The sequence below is a fragment of the Cebidichthys violaceus genome, unplaced genomic scaffold, assembly GCF_023349555.1.
Source record: "Cebidichthys violaceus isolate CVI_PGR_0920_01 unplaced genomic scaffold, fCebVio1.0.p SCAF_84, whole genome shotgun sequence".
In the NCBI taxonomy this organism is placed as follows: Eukaryota; Metazoa; Chordata; class Actinopteri; order Perciformes; family Stichaeidae; genus Cebidichthys; species Cebidichthys violaceus.
In genome coordinates this window covers 607,307-626,603 of record NW_027176969.1, presented here as the reverse complement: position 1 = coordinate 626,603, position 19,297 = coordinate 607,307, and the positions used below count along the sequence as shown (strand labels likewise).

Genomic DNA, 19,297 nt, shown 5'->3' with positions numbered 1-19,297 from the left:
ATTGTAAACATGAGTTTATGGTCTCAATCTCTAGTTTACAGTCTTCTTCACAAAGTACAATGAAAAGTCCTTTTATAGCATGTTGAAAAAAATCATAAAACATTACATTACATTACAGTCATTTAGCAGACGCTTTTATCCAAAGCGACTTACAATAAGTGCATTCAACATTGGTAATCAAAAGAACTACTAGGCAGGAGATGACAAGAGCCTGGATGAGAACCTGCGCCGTCTCCTCAGTCAGGAAGAGGAGAATCCTCCTGATGTTGTAGAGCAGGAATCTACAGGAGCGTGTAACGGATGAAATGTTTGCCGAGAATGACAGTTGGTCATCCAGGGTCACACCCAGGTTCCTCGCAGTCCGAGTCGGCGTCACCACGGTATCATCAATGGTGATGGACAAGTCCCGGTGCGGGCAACCCTTCCCCGGGAGGAACAGTAGCTCGGTTTTGTCTAGGTTGAGCTTGAGGTGGTGGCTAAAATAGTAATATTATAGCATGTTGAAAAAAATCATATTATAGCATGTTGAAAAAAATCATATTATAGCATGTTGAAAAAAATCATATTATAGCATGTTGAAAAGTCATATTATAGCATGTTGAAAAAAATCATATTATAGCATGTCGAAAAAAGTCATAAAAAAGTCATGTTATAGTATAGTATAGTATGTTTAAAAAACGTCATAAAAACAGTTACTATACAGCATGTCGAAAAACATAGTATAGTATGTTTCAAAAAAGTCATAGTATAGCATGTCAAAGTCATAAAAAGTCATAATATAGCATGTTGAAAAAAGTCATATAGCATGTTGAAAAAAATCATAAGTCATATTATAGCATGTTGAAAAGTCATATTATAGCATGTTGAAAAAAGTCATATTATAGCATGTTGAAAAGTCATATTATAGCATGTTGAAAAAAATCATATTATAGCATGTTGAAAAAAGTCATTTTATAGCATGTCGAAAAAAATCATAAAAAGTCATATTATAGCATGTTGAAAAGTCATATTATAGCATGTTGAAAAAAATCATAAAGTAATATAGCGTGTTGAAAAAAATCATATTATAGCATGTTGAAAAAAGTCATATTATAGCATGTTGAAAAAAGTCATATTACAGCATGTTGAAAAAAGTCATATTATAGCATGTTGAAAAAAGTAATATTATAGCATGTTGAAAAAAGTAATATTATAGCATGTTGAAAAAAGTCATATTATAGCATGTTGAAAAGTCATATTATAGCATGTTGAAAAAAGTCATATTATAGCATGTTGAAAAAAGTCATATTATAGCATGTTGAAAAAAGTCATATTATAGCATGTTGAAAAGTCATATTATAGCATGTTGAAAAAAGTAATATTATAGCATGTTGAAAAAAGTCATATTATAGCATGTTGAAAAGTCATATTATAGCATGTTGAAAAGTCATATTATAGCATGTTGAAAAAAATCATATTATAGCATGTCGAAAAAAGTCATAAAAAAGTCATGTTATAGTATAGTATAGTATGTTTAAAAAACGTCATAAAAACAGTTACTATACAGCATGTCGAAAAACATAGTATAGTATGTTTCAAAAAAGTCATAGTATAGCATGTCAAAGTCATAAAAAGTCATAATATAGCATGTTGAAAAAAATCATATTATAGCATGTTGAAAAAAGTCATATTACAGCATGTTGAAAAAAGTCATATTATAGCATGTTGAAAAAAGTAATATTATAGCATGTTGAAAAAAGTCATATTATAGCGTGTTGAAAAAATCATAAAAAGTCATATTATAGCATGTTGAAAAAAGTCATATTACAGCATGTTGAAAAAAGTAATATTATAGCATGTTGAAAAAAATCATATTATAGCATGTTGAAAAAAGTCATATTACAGCATGTTGAAAAAAGTCATATTACAGCATGTTGAAAAAAGTAATATTATAGCATGTTGAAAAAAATCATATTATAGCATGTTGAAAAAAATCATATTATAGCATGTTGAAAAAAGTCATATTATAGCATGTTGAAAAAAGTCATTTTATAGCATGTCGAAAAAAATCATAAAAAGTCATATTATAGCATGTTGAAAAAAATCATATTATAGCATGTTGAAAAAAGTCATATTATAGCATGTCGAAAAAAGTCATATTATAGCATGTTGAAAAGTCATATTATAGCATGTTGAAAAAAATCATATTATAGCATGTTGAAAAAAGTCATTTTATAGCATGTCGAAAAAAATCATAAAAAGTCATATTATAGCATGTTGAAAAGTCATATTATAGCATGTTGAAAAAAATCATAAAGTAATATAGCGTGTTGAAAAAAATCATATTATAGCATGTTGAAAAAAGTCATATTATAGCATGTTGAAAAAAGTCATATTACAGCATGTTGAAAAAAGTCATATTATAGCATGTTGAAAAAAGTAATATTATAGCATGTTGAAAAAAGTAATATTATAGCATGTTGAAAAAAGTCATATTATAGCATGTTGAAAAGTCATATTATAGCATGTTGAAAAGTCATATTATAGCATGTTGAAAAAAATCATATTATAGCATGTCGAAAAAAGTCATAAAAAAGTCATGTTATAGTATAGTATAGTATGTTTAAAAAACGTCATAAAAACAGTTACTATACAGCATGTCGAAAAACATAGTATAGTATGTTTCAAAAAAGTCATAGTATAGCATGTCAAAGTCATAAAAAGTCATAATATAGCATGTTGAAAAAAATCATATTATAGCATGTTGAAAAAAGTCATATTACAGCATGTTGAAAAAAGTCATATTATAGCATGTTGAAAAAAGTAATATTATAGCATGTTGAAAAAAGTCATATTATAGCGTGTTGAAAAAATCATAAAAAGTCATATTACAGCATGTTGAAAAAAGTAATATTATAGCATGTTGAAAAAAATCATATTATAGCATGTTGAAAAAAGTCATATTACAGCATGTTGAAAAAAGTAATATTATAGCATGTTGAAAAAAATCATATTATAGCATGTTGAAAAAAATCATATTATAGCATGTTGAAAAAAGTCATATTATAGCATGTTGAAAAAAGTCATTTTATAGCATGTCGAAAAAAATCATAAAAAGTCATATTATAGCATGTTGAAAAAAATCATATTATAGCATGTTGAAAAAAGTCATATTATAGCATGTCGAAAAAAGTCATATTATAGCATGTTGAAAAAAATCATATTATAGCATGTTGAAAAGTCATAAAAAGTCATGTTATAGTATAGTATGTTTAAAAAACGTCATAGTATAGCATGTCAAAGTCATAAAAAGTCATAATATAGCATGTTGAAAAAAGTCATATAGCATGTTGAAAAAAATCATAAGTCATATTATAGCTTGTTGAAAAAAGTCATATTATAGCATGTTGAAAAAAGTCATATTATGGCATGTCAAAAAAAGTCATAAAAGTCATGTTATAGTATAGTACGTTTAAAAAAACGTCATAAAAACAGTTACTATACAGCATGTCGAAAAACATAGTATAGTACGTTTCAAAAATGTCATAGTATAGCATGTCAGTCATAAAAAGTCATACTATAGCATGTCAAAAAAGTCAGTTGAAAAAAGTCAGTCAGTATATTATGTATTATTACTATTATTACTATTAACATAGTATGTCAAAAATTGTTGTGAAAGTAGTAGTTTAGTTTGTCGAAAAAATTCATAATATACTACCTCGAAAAGTCATTCCATTGAAAAAGTCACAGCATGGCATGTCGAAATTTGTTGTAAAAAAGTAATTGTATGTCATAAAAAAGTGTAGATAAGTGAAATGAAAAAAAGTCTTAAAAATGTATAGTATAGCACGTAAACAAAAAATGTCATATTGTATGTCAACAAAATGAATGAAAAAAATCAGCCTGTTGAAAAAAATGTATGAAAAAGTATGATTAAAAAAAAATATATTTTTACATACTTCACTGTGACTGGACCGGTCATTAATAATTTACTCATCGTATGAACGTGACTTATAAGATATATGGACATAACCTCGATCCTTCTAGCAGACCTCGATATTACATCTTTTACATTTATAATTAAGCAAATTTAAAAACATTTTTTAACTAATTCCAACGTCTGGATATTCTTAAGAATCAAAAGTTGCTTTTTCACTTGCATCATTATATTATGTGTATATTAGAGACATTAAATAGTCATAAAATGACATCCATCACACTTATTTCTGGCATAACTTACCGTCTACAAATGAGAACTTAATTTTACTCTTTGACACATTTAGCAAGCATCGGTCATCTCAACCCTGAAGTGTCACGTGACCAAATCACATACCTGCTCTGCCTCTCCTCACTTCTAACGGCCGATAAAGAAACAGACCATGCATGTAGATATGTGGTTGTAAGCTGAAGCAAACTGTAAAGCAAGCGCTGTAAACTCATCGCTCCTGTGTTTCAGGGCAGGATTAAAAACTGACAATGCAAAAGATTTATCGACCACCTTTATTTTACCGACAGAGGTCTCTAATAGCAGGGCTAGAATTCACACATTTGTAGAGCACTTCAGTTGTTCCACGCAATGAACGACCGTATTTCTTTCAGAGCAATTATGCAGTGGTGCCACTGTGGAAGCTACAGGGCAAGTCAACAGTGGAAGAAAAACATCAGCACACAACAGGCTGCAAAAAAAACCCAAAAAACAACCACCACAAACTGAAGCTGGGCTGACTTGAAATCTGTGGAAGAAGTGGAGTGTGTCGACAGTCGGAGAAGGTTTGAGGGCTTCCAGAAGACTTCAGCCACGTCTCAACTGTGTAAAGACACTCCCTCTCCGCACCACTCTTAAGAGTAAAAGCAAAAAGGCATTTTAATTGACTTGCGAATGGCGATCAAAGAGGAAATGGGCGGGGGGGGAGGAAGGGACATCAGAATGACGAATAGCACCCCGAATACATGAGAAATCAGAACAAATGGAATAACTTTCTGCTTCAAATGAATCCCCTTGACGAATTTCTCCGGATCAATGCAAATTTAGGCGAGTAATCCCCGACTGGTGGTCCTCCAAATTGACCTAATGCTCCTCCTATAGTACGTTTCGGTACAAAAAGAGCCGCAATACAGATTTAGGCGCCATTTCATCGATGCATTCGAATGTAGGCGGCGGCGCTCGATCGGAGGATCGAGGCGTCTCCCATTTGCACCATGTTGAAATACAGTCTCTGCAGGAATTTATGAAAATAGTTACGATTTACAGGCCGAAGATCATAGAAGAATAGACCTCCCGTATAAAATATAAAACAATACCCCAGTGCGAAAGAAAAAGAAAAAGAAAACTCCATAAATCTTAATGAGTGAAGCTGTAACTTCAGAAACACCTGGTGTGGCAGAGCTTTTGAGCTCGGGTTGGAGCTCCACGGCGCCGATTTCAAAAGCGAGCGAGCAAACGGCTCAAACCGAGCTAAAGACACCCTTCTTATGCTTACATCTCGAAATGCATATTTTCAAGCAGCAATTACAAAAAATTATCAATGGACAATGCATAACCTCTGAAAAAAATACTGTATGAAAACATCCCTGCTACTTTGTTTCTAAGTACAAAACCTCTACCAATAAGTTGCTCCAGAGTAGCAAGAAGTCCTTTTCTTTTTTTGTTTTTTTTTTGTGTTTAATTTCTGTTTTTTTTTTTTTTCCATCTTCCGTTTTGTTTTTATTGGGTAAAACTCAGTCCTCACTTTGAGTGCCATAGTTAATGACAGTCTTCTCCATCATTTCACTTTGCTGAAGGATCCAGGAACATGCAAGCCTCGTAGTGGAGGTGCTCAGGAGGCTCCTGTAGGCCTGAGGAACAGCAGCCGGGGCTTAAGCCAGGGCTGGGAAGGCCTCTGGGTCGTCCACGTTGGGCACAGACACAGACGACTGAGGAAAAGCAAACGGAAGGTAGGAGTTAGAAAAACCCAACATTTATAGATGCGCCTCGAAAGTATGGAATATAGAAAAGGAAATGGCTTTAAATGATCAAGAAATTGAATTGGTAACCCTGATTCTCACCCGTAAACTGAACCCGTATCTACCTTCAGACAGCTCCTTTCATACCTGGGTACTAATGACACAACATCTGAGATTCCAGTAGGATCATTTACCTTCTCGGGTCTCGGTGCGCGGACCGGCCTAGTGGCTTCGCCACTGACGGCGCCGGGTGGTCCTCCACCACCGCTGCCGCCGCGGCCACGGCCCCCCCGGCCGCCGCGTGGTCCGCCGCCGCGTCCACGGCCCGGACGGCCCAGGTCTCCGAAGTTGATCTCCAGCTGGGACGTGATGTCATTGGCTGGCTTCCGGAAATGGTGCTCATCGTCAAGCTGAAACGGGAAAACAAAAAAAAATACTTTGTGAGTTTAAAGCTTCGGTTCATTTTGTTCACATCTGTGATTTGAGTTTAGTTGAGGTTGGTTACCTTGGGCTCCTCAACCTCAGGATCAATCACTTCTTCTTTCTTCTCCTGCTTTAAATTAAAAAAAAAGAAAGCAAAACAATACAAACTTTAACACAACATACATAAAACATAAACAATCAAAAACTGTCTTATGATGACCTACAGTTCCTGCCAGCAAAACATCTATAACTATCTTTAACGCACACTGACTAAATGTGAGTCTGGCCCAATTTTACTGTTACAATCTTAATAATCAACCCATCGATAAACTACAATTAAATCTGAACTCTGCTGTAAAGAAAGAAAGAAAGAGAGACAGACAGAGAGAGAGAGAGAGAAAGAGACAGAGAGAGAAAAAGAGAGACAGAGAGAGAGAAAGAGAGAGAAAGAGAGAGAGAGAGACAAAGAGAGACAGAGAGAGAGAGAAAGAGAGAGAAAGAGACAGAGAGAGAAAAAGAGAGACAGAGAGAGAGAAAGAGAGAGAGAGAGAGACAAAGAGAGACAGAGAGAGAGAGAAAGAGACAGAGAGAGAGAGAAAGAGACAGAGAGAGAGAGAGACAAAGAGAGACAGAGAGAGAGAACGTCAACCCAGAGTTAACTAACCTGCAATGGGCTCCCAGAGGTGTTCGGAGTGACTTTAGATTTATCCTACATTATTAATTTGATTTTTGATTTTTTTAATATAATCCTTTACAGCCTCTTACATCATCTGCTGCAATTATTTTAAAATGCACAAATAAGAACATCGACGGCGATTCCAAGACTATAAGAAAAGAAAACTCTGAACCTTTTTTTTTGGCGACTATTAGATTGTGCTTTGCGTTGGTGATTTATTGCTCTAAAAATATCTTCACCCGTCTCAGCTAAAGAGCGCTGTGGTTGGAGTGGAGCATGCGATTTGCAGCGATCAGGAAACCTTTTGCACTTGTATATAGCAGCTAGTTAAGAAAGTGACGCTTGTGTTAACGGCGGTGGGGCGCAGTATTTCTACATTTCTTTGGAAAAAGAAGAAATAGTCTCATTTGAGCCGACGCCCAGAAACTGCAATAATATGAGTTTTTGGGACAAAGCCTATCCGTCTCCGGACCTCGACTGTGTTCAGAATGAGCACTCACGGTTCCGACTCACCTCCGCCTTGGACTTGTGCAGCACAAAGCCTCTGTTCCAACTAGCTCCCTCGTTGGCCTTGCGGATGTTGAACTCCACTTTGGCTCGCTCCTTGTCCTGCACGGCCTTCCATTCGTCCAGAGTCATCTCCTTGGGGCCTTCTTCCTTCACTTCCTCAACCTCATTCTCCCTTCAACACACACACAAACGCACACGGTGGCACAGCGTTAAAAGTTTCATATAAAACCAGGTCGTTGCCGGCCACCAATTCGAAGCCGTGAATCCTCGATCGATTACAGCAGAACGACAAAATGTCTTCTCGGTTCTTTCTCTCTCTCATTTGTTAGGAAAATAACTTACTTGTTCTCAGAGTCAGCAGGTGGATGCTCCTCTCCCTCAGGGTTGTCTTCAGTAACGTTTGATTGGTCAAGCTCGCTAGGAGGTCAAGAAAAAGAAAGAAAAAAGAAATTTCATATGGCATGGTATCAAGAACCAGGGGAGTATTTATTTTATGAAACACTGCTCTCCATGCCGACGTATAGGACCTTGTTGCCATCTACATGCATGACGAGCCACTTAACTTTTATCTTACTTTTTACTGTTCAACTGAAAAGGATGATGGGGGAAGCTCAAGTACAAAGTGTGGACCGGTAGCTGGAGCGATAACAAATTTCCCTCATGAAAAAGCCGAAATAAACACCTAAAAAACTTGCAATTGAGATTTTTTTTTATTTTTTTTTTACTTTTTTTGTATTCAAATAATGTTAAATGATTCTGAACCTCGTCAGGATGTGGAACAGATGAGTAAAATCAGACTTGCAAATAAATCTAAACACCCGAGCGTCTCCAAACGAGCCAACTATTAAAGACTATTCTCTCTAAAAAAAAAAGGACTTCATTCAAGGATCTCGTGCAGAGTTGTTCTGCAACCCCCAAACCCTCCCACCACGAACACTTTCCGTTTCATATATAATAGGAACTTACTTTATGTCGTCCTTCGCGGTGCCCCAGTTGTGAGATCCACTTCCACCGCGCTTCTCCTCACCTTTCATGCTACTGAAAGAACATTAGCTTTAGCCGGGGCCATGACAAACGCACTGGATGAACACACACACACACACACACCAACCAACGACTTCCACAGACCCGGTGCATGTTAATATGCATTTAAGGGCTCGTATAAGAACTGGAAAAAGTACTTACGTTCGGTCACTGCCACTGTGTCTGTCAAATTCACGTTTTCCTCTAGAGTCAAAGCCATCGTTGCGACCCACGCCACGGCCTCTGCCAGTACCGGCACCGCGGCCGCCTCTGCCACCACCACGTCCTCGCATCGGCCTATCACCAATGGGTCTGGGGAGGGGGAGGGGGAGGGGGAGGGAGGGAGGGGGAGAGAGAGAGAGAGAGAGAGAGAGAGAGAGAGAGAGAGAGAGAGAGAGAGAGAGAGAGAGAGAGAGAGACTTAACATGATCAAATCAAATAGTCATCGCAGCATCTCTGCGTCAGAGGAAAGCTTAAAACAGAGTGATTATGGTTTCAAGTTAGCCTCGGGTTACCGATGTTTGAAGTTAGTCTAAATCTATATTTGGACATTTTACCCTAATTTTAGTTGTATCAATTTAACGCAAGTAAACTCATGAGATAAAGAGCCACAAGTGCCGAAGTCTTATCATACTAAGCAACGCCTTTAACAGTTGCCGACCCCACCCCCTACTGAGCGCTGCTTTGGCCTCATGTGGAGTTATAAAACACAAAAGATATAACTGTTGTGGATTCATTATTCTTCTCCTTTTCTTATTATTTGGTTGCTGTTCAATTAAAACATCGGAATATGAACTCACTTTTCCACCGAGAACTCGCCTCCCTCGGGCTTCTCGCCGGCGTCGCCGCCAGCAGGCCTCTCGAAGCGCCGCGGGGGCCGCCTGTCCACGGGCCGCCGGTCTGTGGGGGGGCGCCCCTCTCCCTGGCCCTGGCCGCCCTGAGGTCTGAAGCCCTCGCCCTCCGGCTTGCGGCCCATTCTCCTCATGCCGGCACCTAGGATTGACCACAACAGGGGGATTAGAGGACCGATAGCACCGATAGATTAGGACCCGCTGCGGAGCCCCGGACAAGAGAAAGAAGCGGAGGTGATTGTTCTGTTCAAATGGAGCAAATAATTCCAATTAATGTGCGGCATTAAAGAATCCCGGCAGTTGGTGGGATCCATTTACTTAATGCGCCTGTCTGCAATGTAATCCAATTATTAAAAGTTAATTAAGTGCACAAAATAGACAGAAGAGAGTAATCTTGCATTACGAAAAGGGATCAAGAGTTTGCAGCACGACCACTTATTATTTCACAGTCCGATTGTAAAATGACCAATCGAGTCGCACGTTAACTGTGGACGGAATTAACGGCGACATAGTGTTTAACCCTCCGTGACACATGGTCGGTCGACTGCCTGCTGGCCCAGTGTGACACAACAAGTCCCCCCCCCCACCCACGGCCTAAACCCACCAGCTACCAAAATAGACACCCTTCCAGCAGCACACAGGGGCAGCTGGGTGCACCGTAGTCAGCGCACCTGTCGCATCTTCTCTCAGATACAGATATGAGCCCACTTGGCACAAATGCATGAATGAAAATGGCCAGTTGACTTCCTGTATGCAGGAGCCCGGATGCTTCAACTCTGCACTCAACAGGCTACACACAGATACACCAAAAAAAAAAGAAGAAAAAAGATAATCTACGTAGATGATACTATCTTGGTATAGCAGAAACAGGAAATTAAATTATCTTGAGGCAGGTCGATCACACGCGCTGAGCATGTATTGCGCGCCGATTGGGAGGAAGTGGCTGTACTTTTAACACGCCCCACACTACCAACCACGAGGTGCATCAGCGTGAGAGCGGTGCTGCTCTTAAAATCTGACCCATCCACCTGCAAAATAACGCCACGAAAAAAAAAGTTCCACAATACATTACTTCGACAAGTTGCATTTTCGCGTGGAAGACGTTTACTTTAACCACTCGGGTTATATTTTAATGCATTATATATTTATCTAAAAAAAAAGGCCGGAATTAAATACATATATTCGGCTAATTCTGGGTGAAAGAAGCCACACGTGTGCTTGTTGAAAGTAACGACTTTATGTGAATAACAGCTAAACTCCTCGAGGCCACTTTCTCCAGGCTTTCGGGTTCTGCCTGTTCAACAAGGCCGGTGGTGGTGGTGGTGATGGTGGGGGGGAAAGCGAGCCAAAACAAGTTGGCTTGGAAACCGTTTATCCCCAAATTATTTGAGCCGCAGACATGCCATTGCTGTACACGTGCGCGTGGATGTCACCGTTCCAGCAATTGACAGCCAACTGGAGCACAATAAGCGGCCATGCGGACCTCATGTCGCGAGGGGCTTATGAACCTGCTAGCTAGCGAGCAACCGAGCCTGTTAGCATGGAATATTTTACCTGCAGCTTCGCTAAAGAAGACCCCTCTTAAAAGAAACACGCAGAAATATATCTCACCATCTTTCTTGAGTGGGACGGGTGCCTGGGTCTCCTCCTTCTTGTCGGTGAGCGGGACCTTTCTGTCTTTCTGGGACTCCTTTTTCGGCTGCTTGGCAGCCTGGGCTGCGGTCTTGGCGGCACCAGGAGCAGGGGCTTCCTTCTTCTTCACTTCGGCTTGCTTCAGCTGCTCGAATGGATCCGACTCATCGTCAAATAACTGGTCGAACCGATTGGTTATGGGACAACCAAAACCTTCTTGCATTTGTCCGGGCATGATGGCGCCCCTTCAGCAGGATTTTCCTCCGATTCTACGAGGCTTGGTGCGAACACTTCGCTAGATGAAGCCACAAGATGGCTGGGAAAAAGGACCTTCTTCTCTTCCGGCGCGATAGACATCCGGGGCCTCGGCCGTGGGCGCGGGTGGGGCGTGTAGTTTTTTTCGGAAACGTGATGCAGTAGACTTAGCCGCGGAATAGCCCATTGAGAAACTGCAATACCCACAATGCAAGTCTCTCCAGTGTTGCTAGCTTTCTGCAAAGACAAGCATGGGTGCCCTCACATCACACACTCTTGTTTTGATTACTGAGGAGAAACACAAAACTCTTTAGTCCCTCAAACTATTGTCTGCAAACGTTTTGTCAGTTTTAAACTTAAGAGTTATCAACTGCTCTGTTGCCCCTGTTTTATACGCATATGATAACATTACAAACCTTTAAGGGAGAGAACATGTGCAGCTGTTTGTTGCTAGTATGTTTCAGTTAGATACGATGTGCTGAGAGCTGTGGTTATGAGTAAAGGTCAGTGACAGAATCTTCATTAAAGATCATCAAAGAGTGTAAAAGTTGACCCTGACTCAATGTCCTGCCATTTAAATCTGTCGTAGAACAAGTATTCACACCATTCTGAGCCCCTGGCCCAAGTGTAAACAATATTTCACACTTATATTTAGATATTTAGCACCACTCCTTAGGGTTAATAAAACCCGAGCCATAGCAAATGTGCTTTCTGCGCATGCAACGGTGAAAACACTAGAGAGCAATAGTTTGGTGGGAAGACATCTCTCGTTTTTCAGCCGCAATTATCCTCCAGGGAAAGATGAGTTAACGACAAAGTAACACATTACTAGTTGCATTTTAGTTCTGGATACACACACACACACACACACACACACACACACACACACGTTTCAGGTATGATCTTCACCAGGTTAAAACGTTCTTATTTATTCAAATTTATTGAACATTTTCACACCAGATTTTCCAACAAACAAAGAATACAGCAAAGATAATACCACACTATACTCGTTTAAAGTACCTAATCACAAGTCAGCTTTATAATCATACAAAATATCCTCGGTCATATCCCCCAATTTATCTAATGTTTTTCTAAAGGAGTTAACTGAAGGAGCCTGCAAGGAAGAAGCTCGTTGCCTTCTTTTACAGCACAAAGTGTGAGGACATTTCATTTTCAGAGTAACATATTATAAAGAGTTCCCTCCGAAATCAATATGTGAGGAAATCAGACATATTTCACAGTGGGTGTATCCTTTAGGGCTGAATGTGGGATATCCACATTCAATGATTCAGGTAACTTTTTCGTTAGATATCATACGAACCATTTTTACGAGGAATACGTTGAACGACTGCGTAAAAAAACGTCATCTTGCACTCATGGTGGGAAAACCCAACACACTGGACTTTTTCGGTCCGTTCTGAAGCAGCGTTGCATTTTGCCGATTGGTGAAGGTTTGAGTTTTATCGACGTTATTATCATGAACAGGAAAAGCAACATCACCACATAGACTTCCTCTGTCACGGTGAGGATGAATCGTTGCAGCAGGAGATGACACCCTCAAAAACGACAACTGAAAAGTAATTAATCATAACTTATACTGATATATTCAAATTAATGATTGTTTATGCCTCATGCGCCTCGGATTAATTAGTATCTTACATTAGAGGCTACACATCATTTTAAATATTTGCCTAGGAATATTAAAAGGCCCCACATGATTACTGTACGTTTCAGTATTTATGTCTTCAAAGGTATAATTACCTTTCAGAACATTTAACGCTTAGATAAATGGCTTTAATGTAAATATTCTCATATATCAGAGTATCATTGTGTGTCCAACGGTCCATTCATCATTCATGTACTGTAGTTTTGTTGTGGTATCTTAGAATGTCATTGCCTATATCTGTAAAAAATAAATACATTATTGTTGGTATTTTTGGAGTTGTGGGTGCTGTAGTTTTTTGGGGTTTTTTTACCTAATAAGGAAAGTCAAACCTTGCCAGCTGATGGGCTTGTTACGGAAAAACTGACCCTGATTCCAGGGAGACAAATGGACGTTTGCACTTAAAGGTGCAGTGTGCAGGATTTGGCGGCATCTAGTGGTGAGTTTGCAACCGACTGAAATGTCTCCCGTGTGTCAAGTGTATAAAAGGAGAGAATGACAAGTTGGCCTACATTAAAACATGAAAGCAAGAATGTCCTCATCTAGAGCCAGTGTTTGGTTTGTCCTTTCTGGGCTACTGTAGAAACATGGCGGCCCGATCCGTGAAGGCGACCCGCTCAACTATGTAGATTTAAACGGCTCATTCTAAAAAGGTAACAAACACTATGATTCTTATTTTCAGGGGATTAAAGAAAACATTATTTATTAATATAGTTTTCAGTTTCTGCCAATAGAGCCCCCTGAATGCTAAACACTGTACCTTTAAGGTCTGTTACAAAGACCATACAAAAGCCAAACAATAGATGCTATTTTGCATGAAGGGCTTGTTTTTTTCTTTACATGGAGAACAAAACGCTGCACAACGGTTCAACCCCACTGACAATATGAGCAGAAAGAGACGACAATAGAAGAAATCACCGGTCAAAAAAGAAACTTAGCATCAAAATGTGTGCAGATTTAATTACGGAACACAATAATGCCTGTAACCCGCTGGAATATTAACGGACAACGTGTTGCTTTAGCAAAGCTATTTAAGGTCACTTCAGCCTTTCTGGACTAGAAAACAAATTCAAGATCAAAGCATTTTTTTGGGGGGAAAAAATGGTAACAACAGTATTCTCCTCTATTATTGCAACACTGTGGGGAAATCGACTAAATGGAAGTTCATCTTTTGGGGCCAAAATTTCTAATGTAAACAATATAGGCCTGCATTTGGTGTCTGAATTATTATACGAAAGAAGAATAACATCAATTTATCACGTGATGACTCTGAACAGTAGTGTAGTATATATATATATATTCAGTGTTATCCAACTGCCAAGTAAAGTATGGATATTGAGCGGTTTTATTATGTTTAATTATAGTTTTTGCTCAATGTTCATTTTGTTAATCACATAAACAAATAGTGTGGCAACAAAAGTAGCCACATATGTTCTACTTGTCTCTATGTCTCACGTTACTGAACTGGAAGATGCTGAAGTGGTCCAACCCACCGGGTGACGCCGGTCGGACCGTCAGTCCCTCCTGAACAGCACTTTGGCAACTCGGCACGATTCTAATTCCTGCACGTGATCGGAGAGAGAGAGAGAGAGAGAGAGAGAGAGAGAGAGAGAGAGATGACATCTCCGGTCGCCAAAGCCATGATAGAGTCCTACGCGCTCATGGTCATGGTCATGGGCACGTTTTTCGTCTACTTCTGCGGGATGGTGTGGGCTTTCTGCAACCCGAAGCTGAGCGGAGAGGACGACGAGGAGGAGGAGGAGGAGGAGTGCGGGACCGGGAAGCCAGCAGCGGCACGCGGGGACGGCTGCTGGGTTCGCGCGGCCCCGAACCCGCCGGAGCGGAATTTCAGGTGCGCTTGCAACGTTGCGCGTCTGCCGCCGCCGGCGCCGCCGTACACCGCAGCTGAGGGACTCACGAAGACCACGTATGTCAACTTTTGGGACGACACGGACAGTCTGCTGTCTGACTGCACTACGTTTTACCGCGAGGATCGTGGGATTAGCAACCAAATCGGACAAAGTCCTGAAAAGTTGGTGACTTAGCCTTCACATCCACGTGTGCACATCTGTGTGGTCCCCCCTCGTGCACTATCATCCCTCACGGAGTGGATGGACTGAAAAGAAGTGGATGATGCTCACTTTTATTTCCCCAAACTCTTAACAACATACACAACTCTAGCTGTTTGTCCTATAACAGACATGTTACGTCATGCTTATATAGAGTCACTGTAACTTGTTTATTTGTGCTGTGAATTCATGCTGCCATGTTTTATGAGGTCTGAAACAAATGTATGCCAGACAGGAACGAAATACTCTCCGACTGTGTGACTCGCATCACGTCCTGCAGGAATACTGTGATTCTTTCTGTCTTTCCTTCAGTTTCTTTCTCACGTCACGCTCCAGTTGCAGCAATTTCTCATACAAAGCATCCGATGTTTCCGCATCGATGTCCATCTGCAAAAAAAAAAAAAAAAAAGCAGAACAAAAAGACACAAAACTCACTACGTGAATTATTCTATTTTCAGAATTTAAACTGAATTTGGAATTCCTCGCCGTACCTTTCGTGGCCGTGTGTAGTTGTTTCCCAGACCAGATGTTAAGCTGTGGTACTTGGCTTGAGGGTCCAGTGATTCAGGCTTTTGGTTAAATAGCCAGAGCTGCAAGAAAGAGCAGCATTCATGAATCCATTTGTACTAAACTGTGGGAGAAAATTAGAAAATGTGTTCTTTCTTTTTTTGTTACCTACCAGGGCTTCAGCTCCGTTATAAGGGGTCAGGGTGAAAGTATTGATGAACATTCTTATCTGAGATCACGAAAGAGAGATGCATTCAGATACGACTCATTTCAGTTGTGTGTGTGTGTGTGTGTGTGTGTGTGTGTGTGTGTGTATCACTCATTTAAAACCATCAGCGGTGCACTCACAAGCCAAAAGACGGGCATAAGCAGAGTCCAGAGGACGGCTGGGAAGGAGGGCAGGATCCCGTAGGTCAGATCGGTCATCACAAAACCAGGACAAGTGACGGACGAGTACAAACCCTAGAGAGCAGGAATCACAGTTATCAACATCATGGGAGATTACACCAAAAAAAAAGACATGGCTGATACGGAGCATGTGAGGCGCGCGTGTGTGTGTGTGTGTGTGTGTGTGTGTGTGTGTGTGTGTGTGTGTGTGTGTGTGTGTGTGTGTGTGTGTGTGCGCGAGGGCCGACCTGTTTGTTGTAGTGCGTGTTGAGCGCCAGGCTGAGCAGGTCGGAGGCGTATTTGGAGGAGCTGTACGGTTGGGTGCCTCCCCGGTGCTGCATGTCTTCGAGGTTGAAAGCTGAACGGTGAGCGTTGCTGGAGGACGTCCAGATCAGCCGGGACGTCCGGCCTGCGCGGCACAGGACCGGTTCCAGCTCCCTGATCTGGGCGAAACAACACAGGAGAACGACACAGAAGAACGATATTAAAAAGAAATTTAAACATCTTAACAGTTTCAGCCTTAAATAATGCTTTTTTTCATAAAACAAAGACATATTACACCATTGCTGATTTGAATTTAAGAGATTTAAAGTATATTTGTGTGAGAAACAGATGATTTTTTTTTGACATATCTTTATCTCCAATGGTAACACTGGCTGCCCACTCATGTATCCACTAACATGTCTATTAACCAGTGCTGCCATAACCTTTGCTCTTTCACTCGTTCCATCCGATCAGTCGGTACAGAATTTGGTAAAAAAAAAAAAAAAAAAAAAAGAGTTTCTCCTGTTCTGCCAACTTAACCGTGAACACGCTTCAGCAGGAACCGAAGCTGTCCAGCAGATATTATTTTCATTTAGTTTTTAATTCAAGATGCTAAAAGGCTGCTGACATGTAAACTAAGATGTTATTTACATATTTACATTTATTTAGTTACTTTTGGTATTTTTTTATCTGGTTTATAATACAGTTTAACATATAAATCTATTCTAATTGCTATAATAATAATAATAATAATAATAATAATATTAGTGTATTATTGTGAAACCTCAATATTTTTCTGAGAGGGTTATCCTACTGTGAAAATCTCATACGATCCTGTCTGGGTCTGTTTTTCCTTCATAGGTTTAAATTCTCACGTTGCCACTTTTGCACACGTCCCTTTTATGTTTGCGCTCTTATTTTGTGTCTGTATGAATGTCCTGTCGCATTGGTTTTGAGGTCCCTCTTGAGAATGAGACCCTGTGTCTCAATTAGATTACCATGTATAAATAAAGGTTAAATATAAATACATTTTAAACTAGATAAGATATACTGTAGATTTCAAGCATCTCTTTCCACGTAAAGTCCTTTTAGATTCCTTAAACTAATCAGCAACGTTAAATTCCTGCCAAACTTAATTTCAAAATAAAAGGACATTACCAAAAATAGTGTTTTCAGCTGTCTGAAGAGTAGAAGTGTTTTGAGAAGGTTTCTCTGTGATGGGCAACTTAATGCATGTCAGGATTCATCTGCAAAAGCTCAGCAGGCAGAATGCCGTCTGCAGTGACCTCATGCCTCCAACAGAACCGTTAATATTTAATGAGCAGCGTTGCTCAATGACAGATGGATCCAGTATCGCCTATTTTTATTCCATCAGCAGCTGAGTAGAACTACTGTCCCTGCAAGGGGAAAAACTGAAGGAGACACGGTTTTGCATTAGATTCTATGCGTGGATAAATACCATACGATAGAATTCAGTAGCCAAACATAGCAGCTACTCACAAGCAGGAAGTGACCGAAGAGGTTGGTGGCGAAAACTTCTTGCAGGTCATCGGGGGTGACGCAGTCCTTCTGCGTGAGAATCCCCTCACCGGTGGCAAACATGGCGACGATACGACTGTAATGAAGATATTGTAGAAACCTGAGTTCTCCAGAGGCACAATGGTGACGAGATAGAATGCTGGACATGTTAAAAGAATAAAAAGCTGCAAAATCAACAAAGTACCTGGAGAAGAGGCCCTTGAAAAAGGCTTTTACATCAAACTGTGGGTTTGGCATGATGCCTGCGTTCAGGTAGAGGCAGTCCAGACGGTTGTACCTGCAAAACACAAACACATATATTCACATATGGAACAGAACCTGTTCCTGTGTTGATGCCTATTTGATGTGAATGTGTGCATTTGAGTGCCACGCTGCTGCTGCTGCTGCTGCTGCTGCTGCTGCTGCGAGTCCATCCTCCCACCTGAGTTTGACCTCCCGTGCAGCGGCGAGGACGGAGGAGACGCTGCTGGTGTCCACCTGCAGCAGGGCCACCTGGGCGCCGGGGTGAGAGGCGAGGAGGGCCGAGCGGGCGGCCTGAGCCCGCCGCATGTTCCTGCAGGCCAGACACAGCTGGAGGCCCTCGGTGTCCTGGGAGAGGAGACGCTCGCACAGCACCAGGCCAATGCCACTGCAGGGAGACGACGGTGTGAGGAAACGCCAGTTACTACGTCATCTATGGAGCTTCATTTGATTACGTTATCGACCAACATAAGTCCACATACATGAGAAAATGATACTGTAATTTGGGGCCAGGACTGTCTTGATAAAGGGATTTCAAAATGTCACATTAATAAGTCAAATTGGAGAAATAAAATATGCACGCATTAAATAATTAACCAGTAGAGGAAGTGTTCAGATCGTGTACTTAATTCAAAGTAATAATACCAAAGTACAGAAATACTCTGTAACAGGTCCTTAGTAAAAGTAGAAACATATCAGCATCAAAGTATACTACAATCACCAAAAGTTAAAGTGCTCATTATGCAGAATGGTCCATTTCAGAATCATATAGATATGTATTGTTGCATTTGCATTAATGTGTTCACTTTAACTCTGCAGCAGGTAAAGTTGGAGCTCATTTAAACGACTTTATATACTGACAGATAGGTACATCTGTTATAGCACATCCTTTATTAGCCGTGTTGTATTTTGTTTTAATAATCTGCATTTGTAGAAGTACGGTCATCATATAAATGCAGTAAAAAAAAAAAGTACAATACTTATTTTTATTTATTTTCAAAATTGTCCAGTGCTTGAGTAAATGTTACATTCCACCACTGTATTTAACCAACAGATACAAATGACTACAAAAAGACCTTGAGGAAATGTCTCTTATGTGGTGAATTCATTCAACGTTAGATGCCAGACTTGAGTTTTATAATAAAAAACGATAAATTCCGCCATTACCTATTTGCTCCCGTCACCAAAACCACCTTATTCATAGTTTCTGGTCCAAACTGGAAACACAACTTTCACACAAAACGCGCTACTTTTAGCTTACTGCCAAATGCAACAAGTTCTATTAGTCCGCCTCATGCAGCATTTCCTGTGGAGTCATATTCTTAACTCCGCCCCC

The 19,297-nt window shown here is 40.1% G+C and overlaps 2 protein-coding genes across 10 annotated transcripts; both read right to left on the bottom strand.

Annotated features, from left to right (window-relative positions):
- Positions 1 to 4,465: 4,465 nt before the first annotated feature.
- serbp1a (SERPINE1 mRNA binding protein 1a) lies at positions 4,466 to 11,387 on the bottom strand. Of its 9 annotated transcripts, none has more exons than XM_068702453.1 (9): positions 11,017 to 11,387; positions 9,355 to 9,547; positions 8,717 to 8,866; positions 8,498 to 8,569; positions 7,874 to 7,957; positions 7,535 to 7,706; positions 6,428 to 6,472; positions 6,117 to 6,332; positions 4,466 to 5,892 (listed from the first exon to the last, which is right to left on the bottom strand). In XM_068702453.1, the coding sequence occupies exons 1-9, from the start codon at positions 11,270 to 11,272 to the stop codon at positions 5,836 to 5,838; spliced, it is 1,245 nt and encodes a 414-aa protein (XP_068558554.1). In that variant the 5' UTR covers positions 11,273 to 11,387; the 3' UTR covers positions 4,466 to 5,835. The 9 variants fall into 9 exon arrangements, with proteins under 9 accessions (XP_068558554.1, XP_068558551.1, XP_068558552.1 ...); XM_068702450.1 differs by having other exon boundaries at positions 6,428 to 6,475; positions 11,017 to 11,386; XM_068702451.1 differs by having other exon boundaries at positions 6,428 to 6,475; positions 7,535 to 7,703; positions 11,017 to 11,386.
- Positions 11,388 to 12,216: 829 nt separating this feature from the next.
- On the bottom strand, positions 12,217 to 19,227 carry hsd17b7 (hydroxysteroid (17-beta) dehydrogenase 7). Its single transcript, XM_068702460.1, has 9 exons — positions 19,129 to 19,227; positions 18,143 to 18,349; positions 17,906 to 17,998; positions 17,683 to 17,797; positions 16,167 to 16,361; positions 15,880 to 15,993; positions 15,704 to 15,760; positions 15,516 to 15,614; positions 12,217 to 15,411 (listed from the first exon to the last, which is right to left on the bottom strand). The coding sequence occupies exons 1-9, from the start codon at positions 19,161 to 19,163 to the stop codon at positions 15,292 to 15,294; spliced, it is 1,035 nt and encodes a 344-aa protein (XP_068558561.1). The 5' UTR covers positions 19,164 to 19,227; the 3' UTR covers positions 12,217 to 15,291.
- Between the last annotated feature and the right edge of the window lie 70 nt (positions 19,228 to 19,297).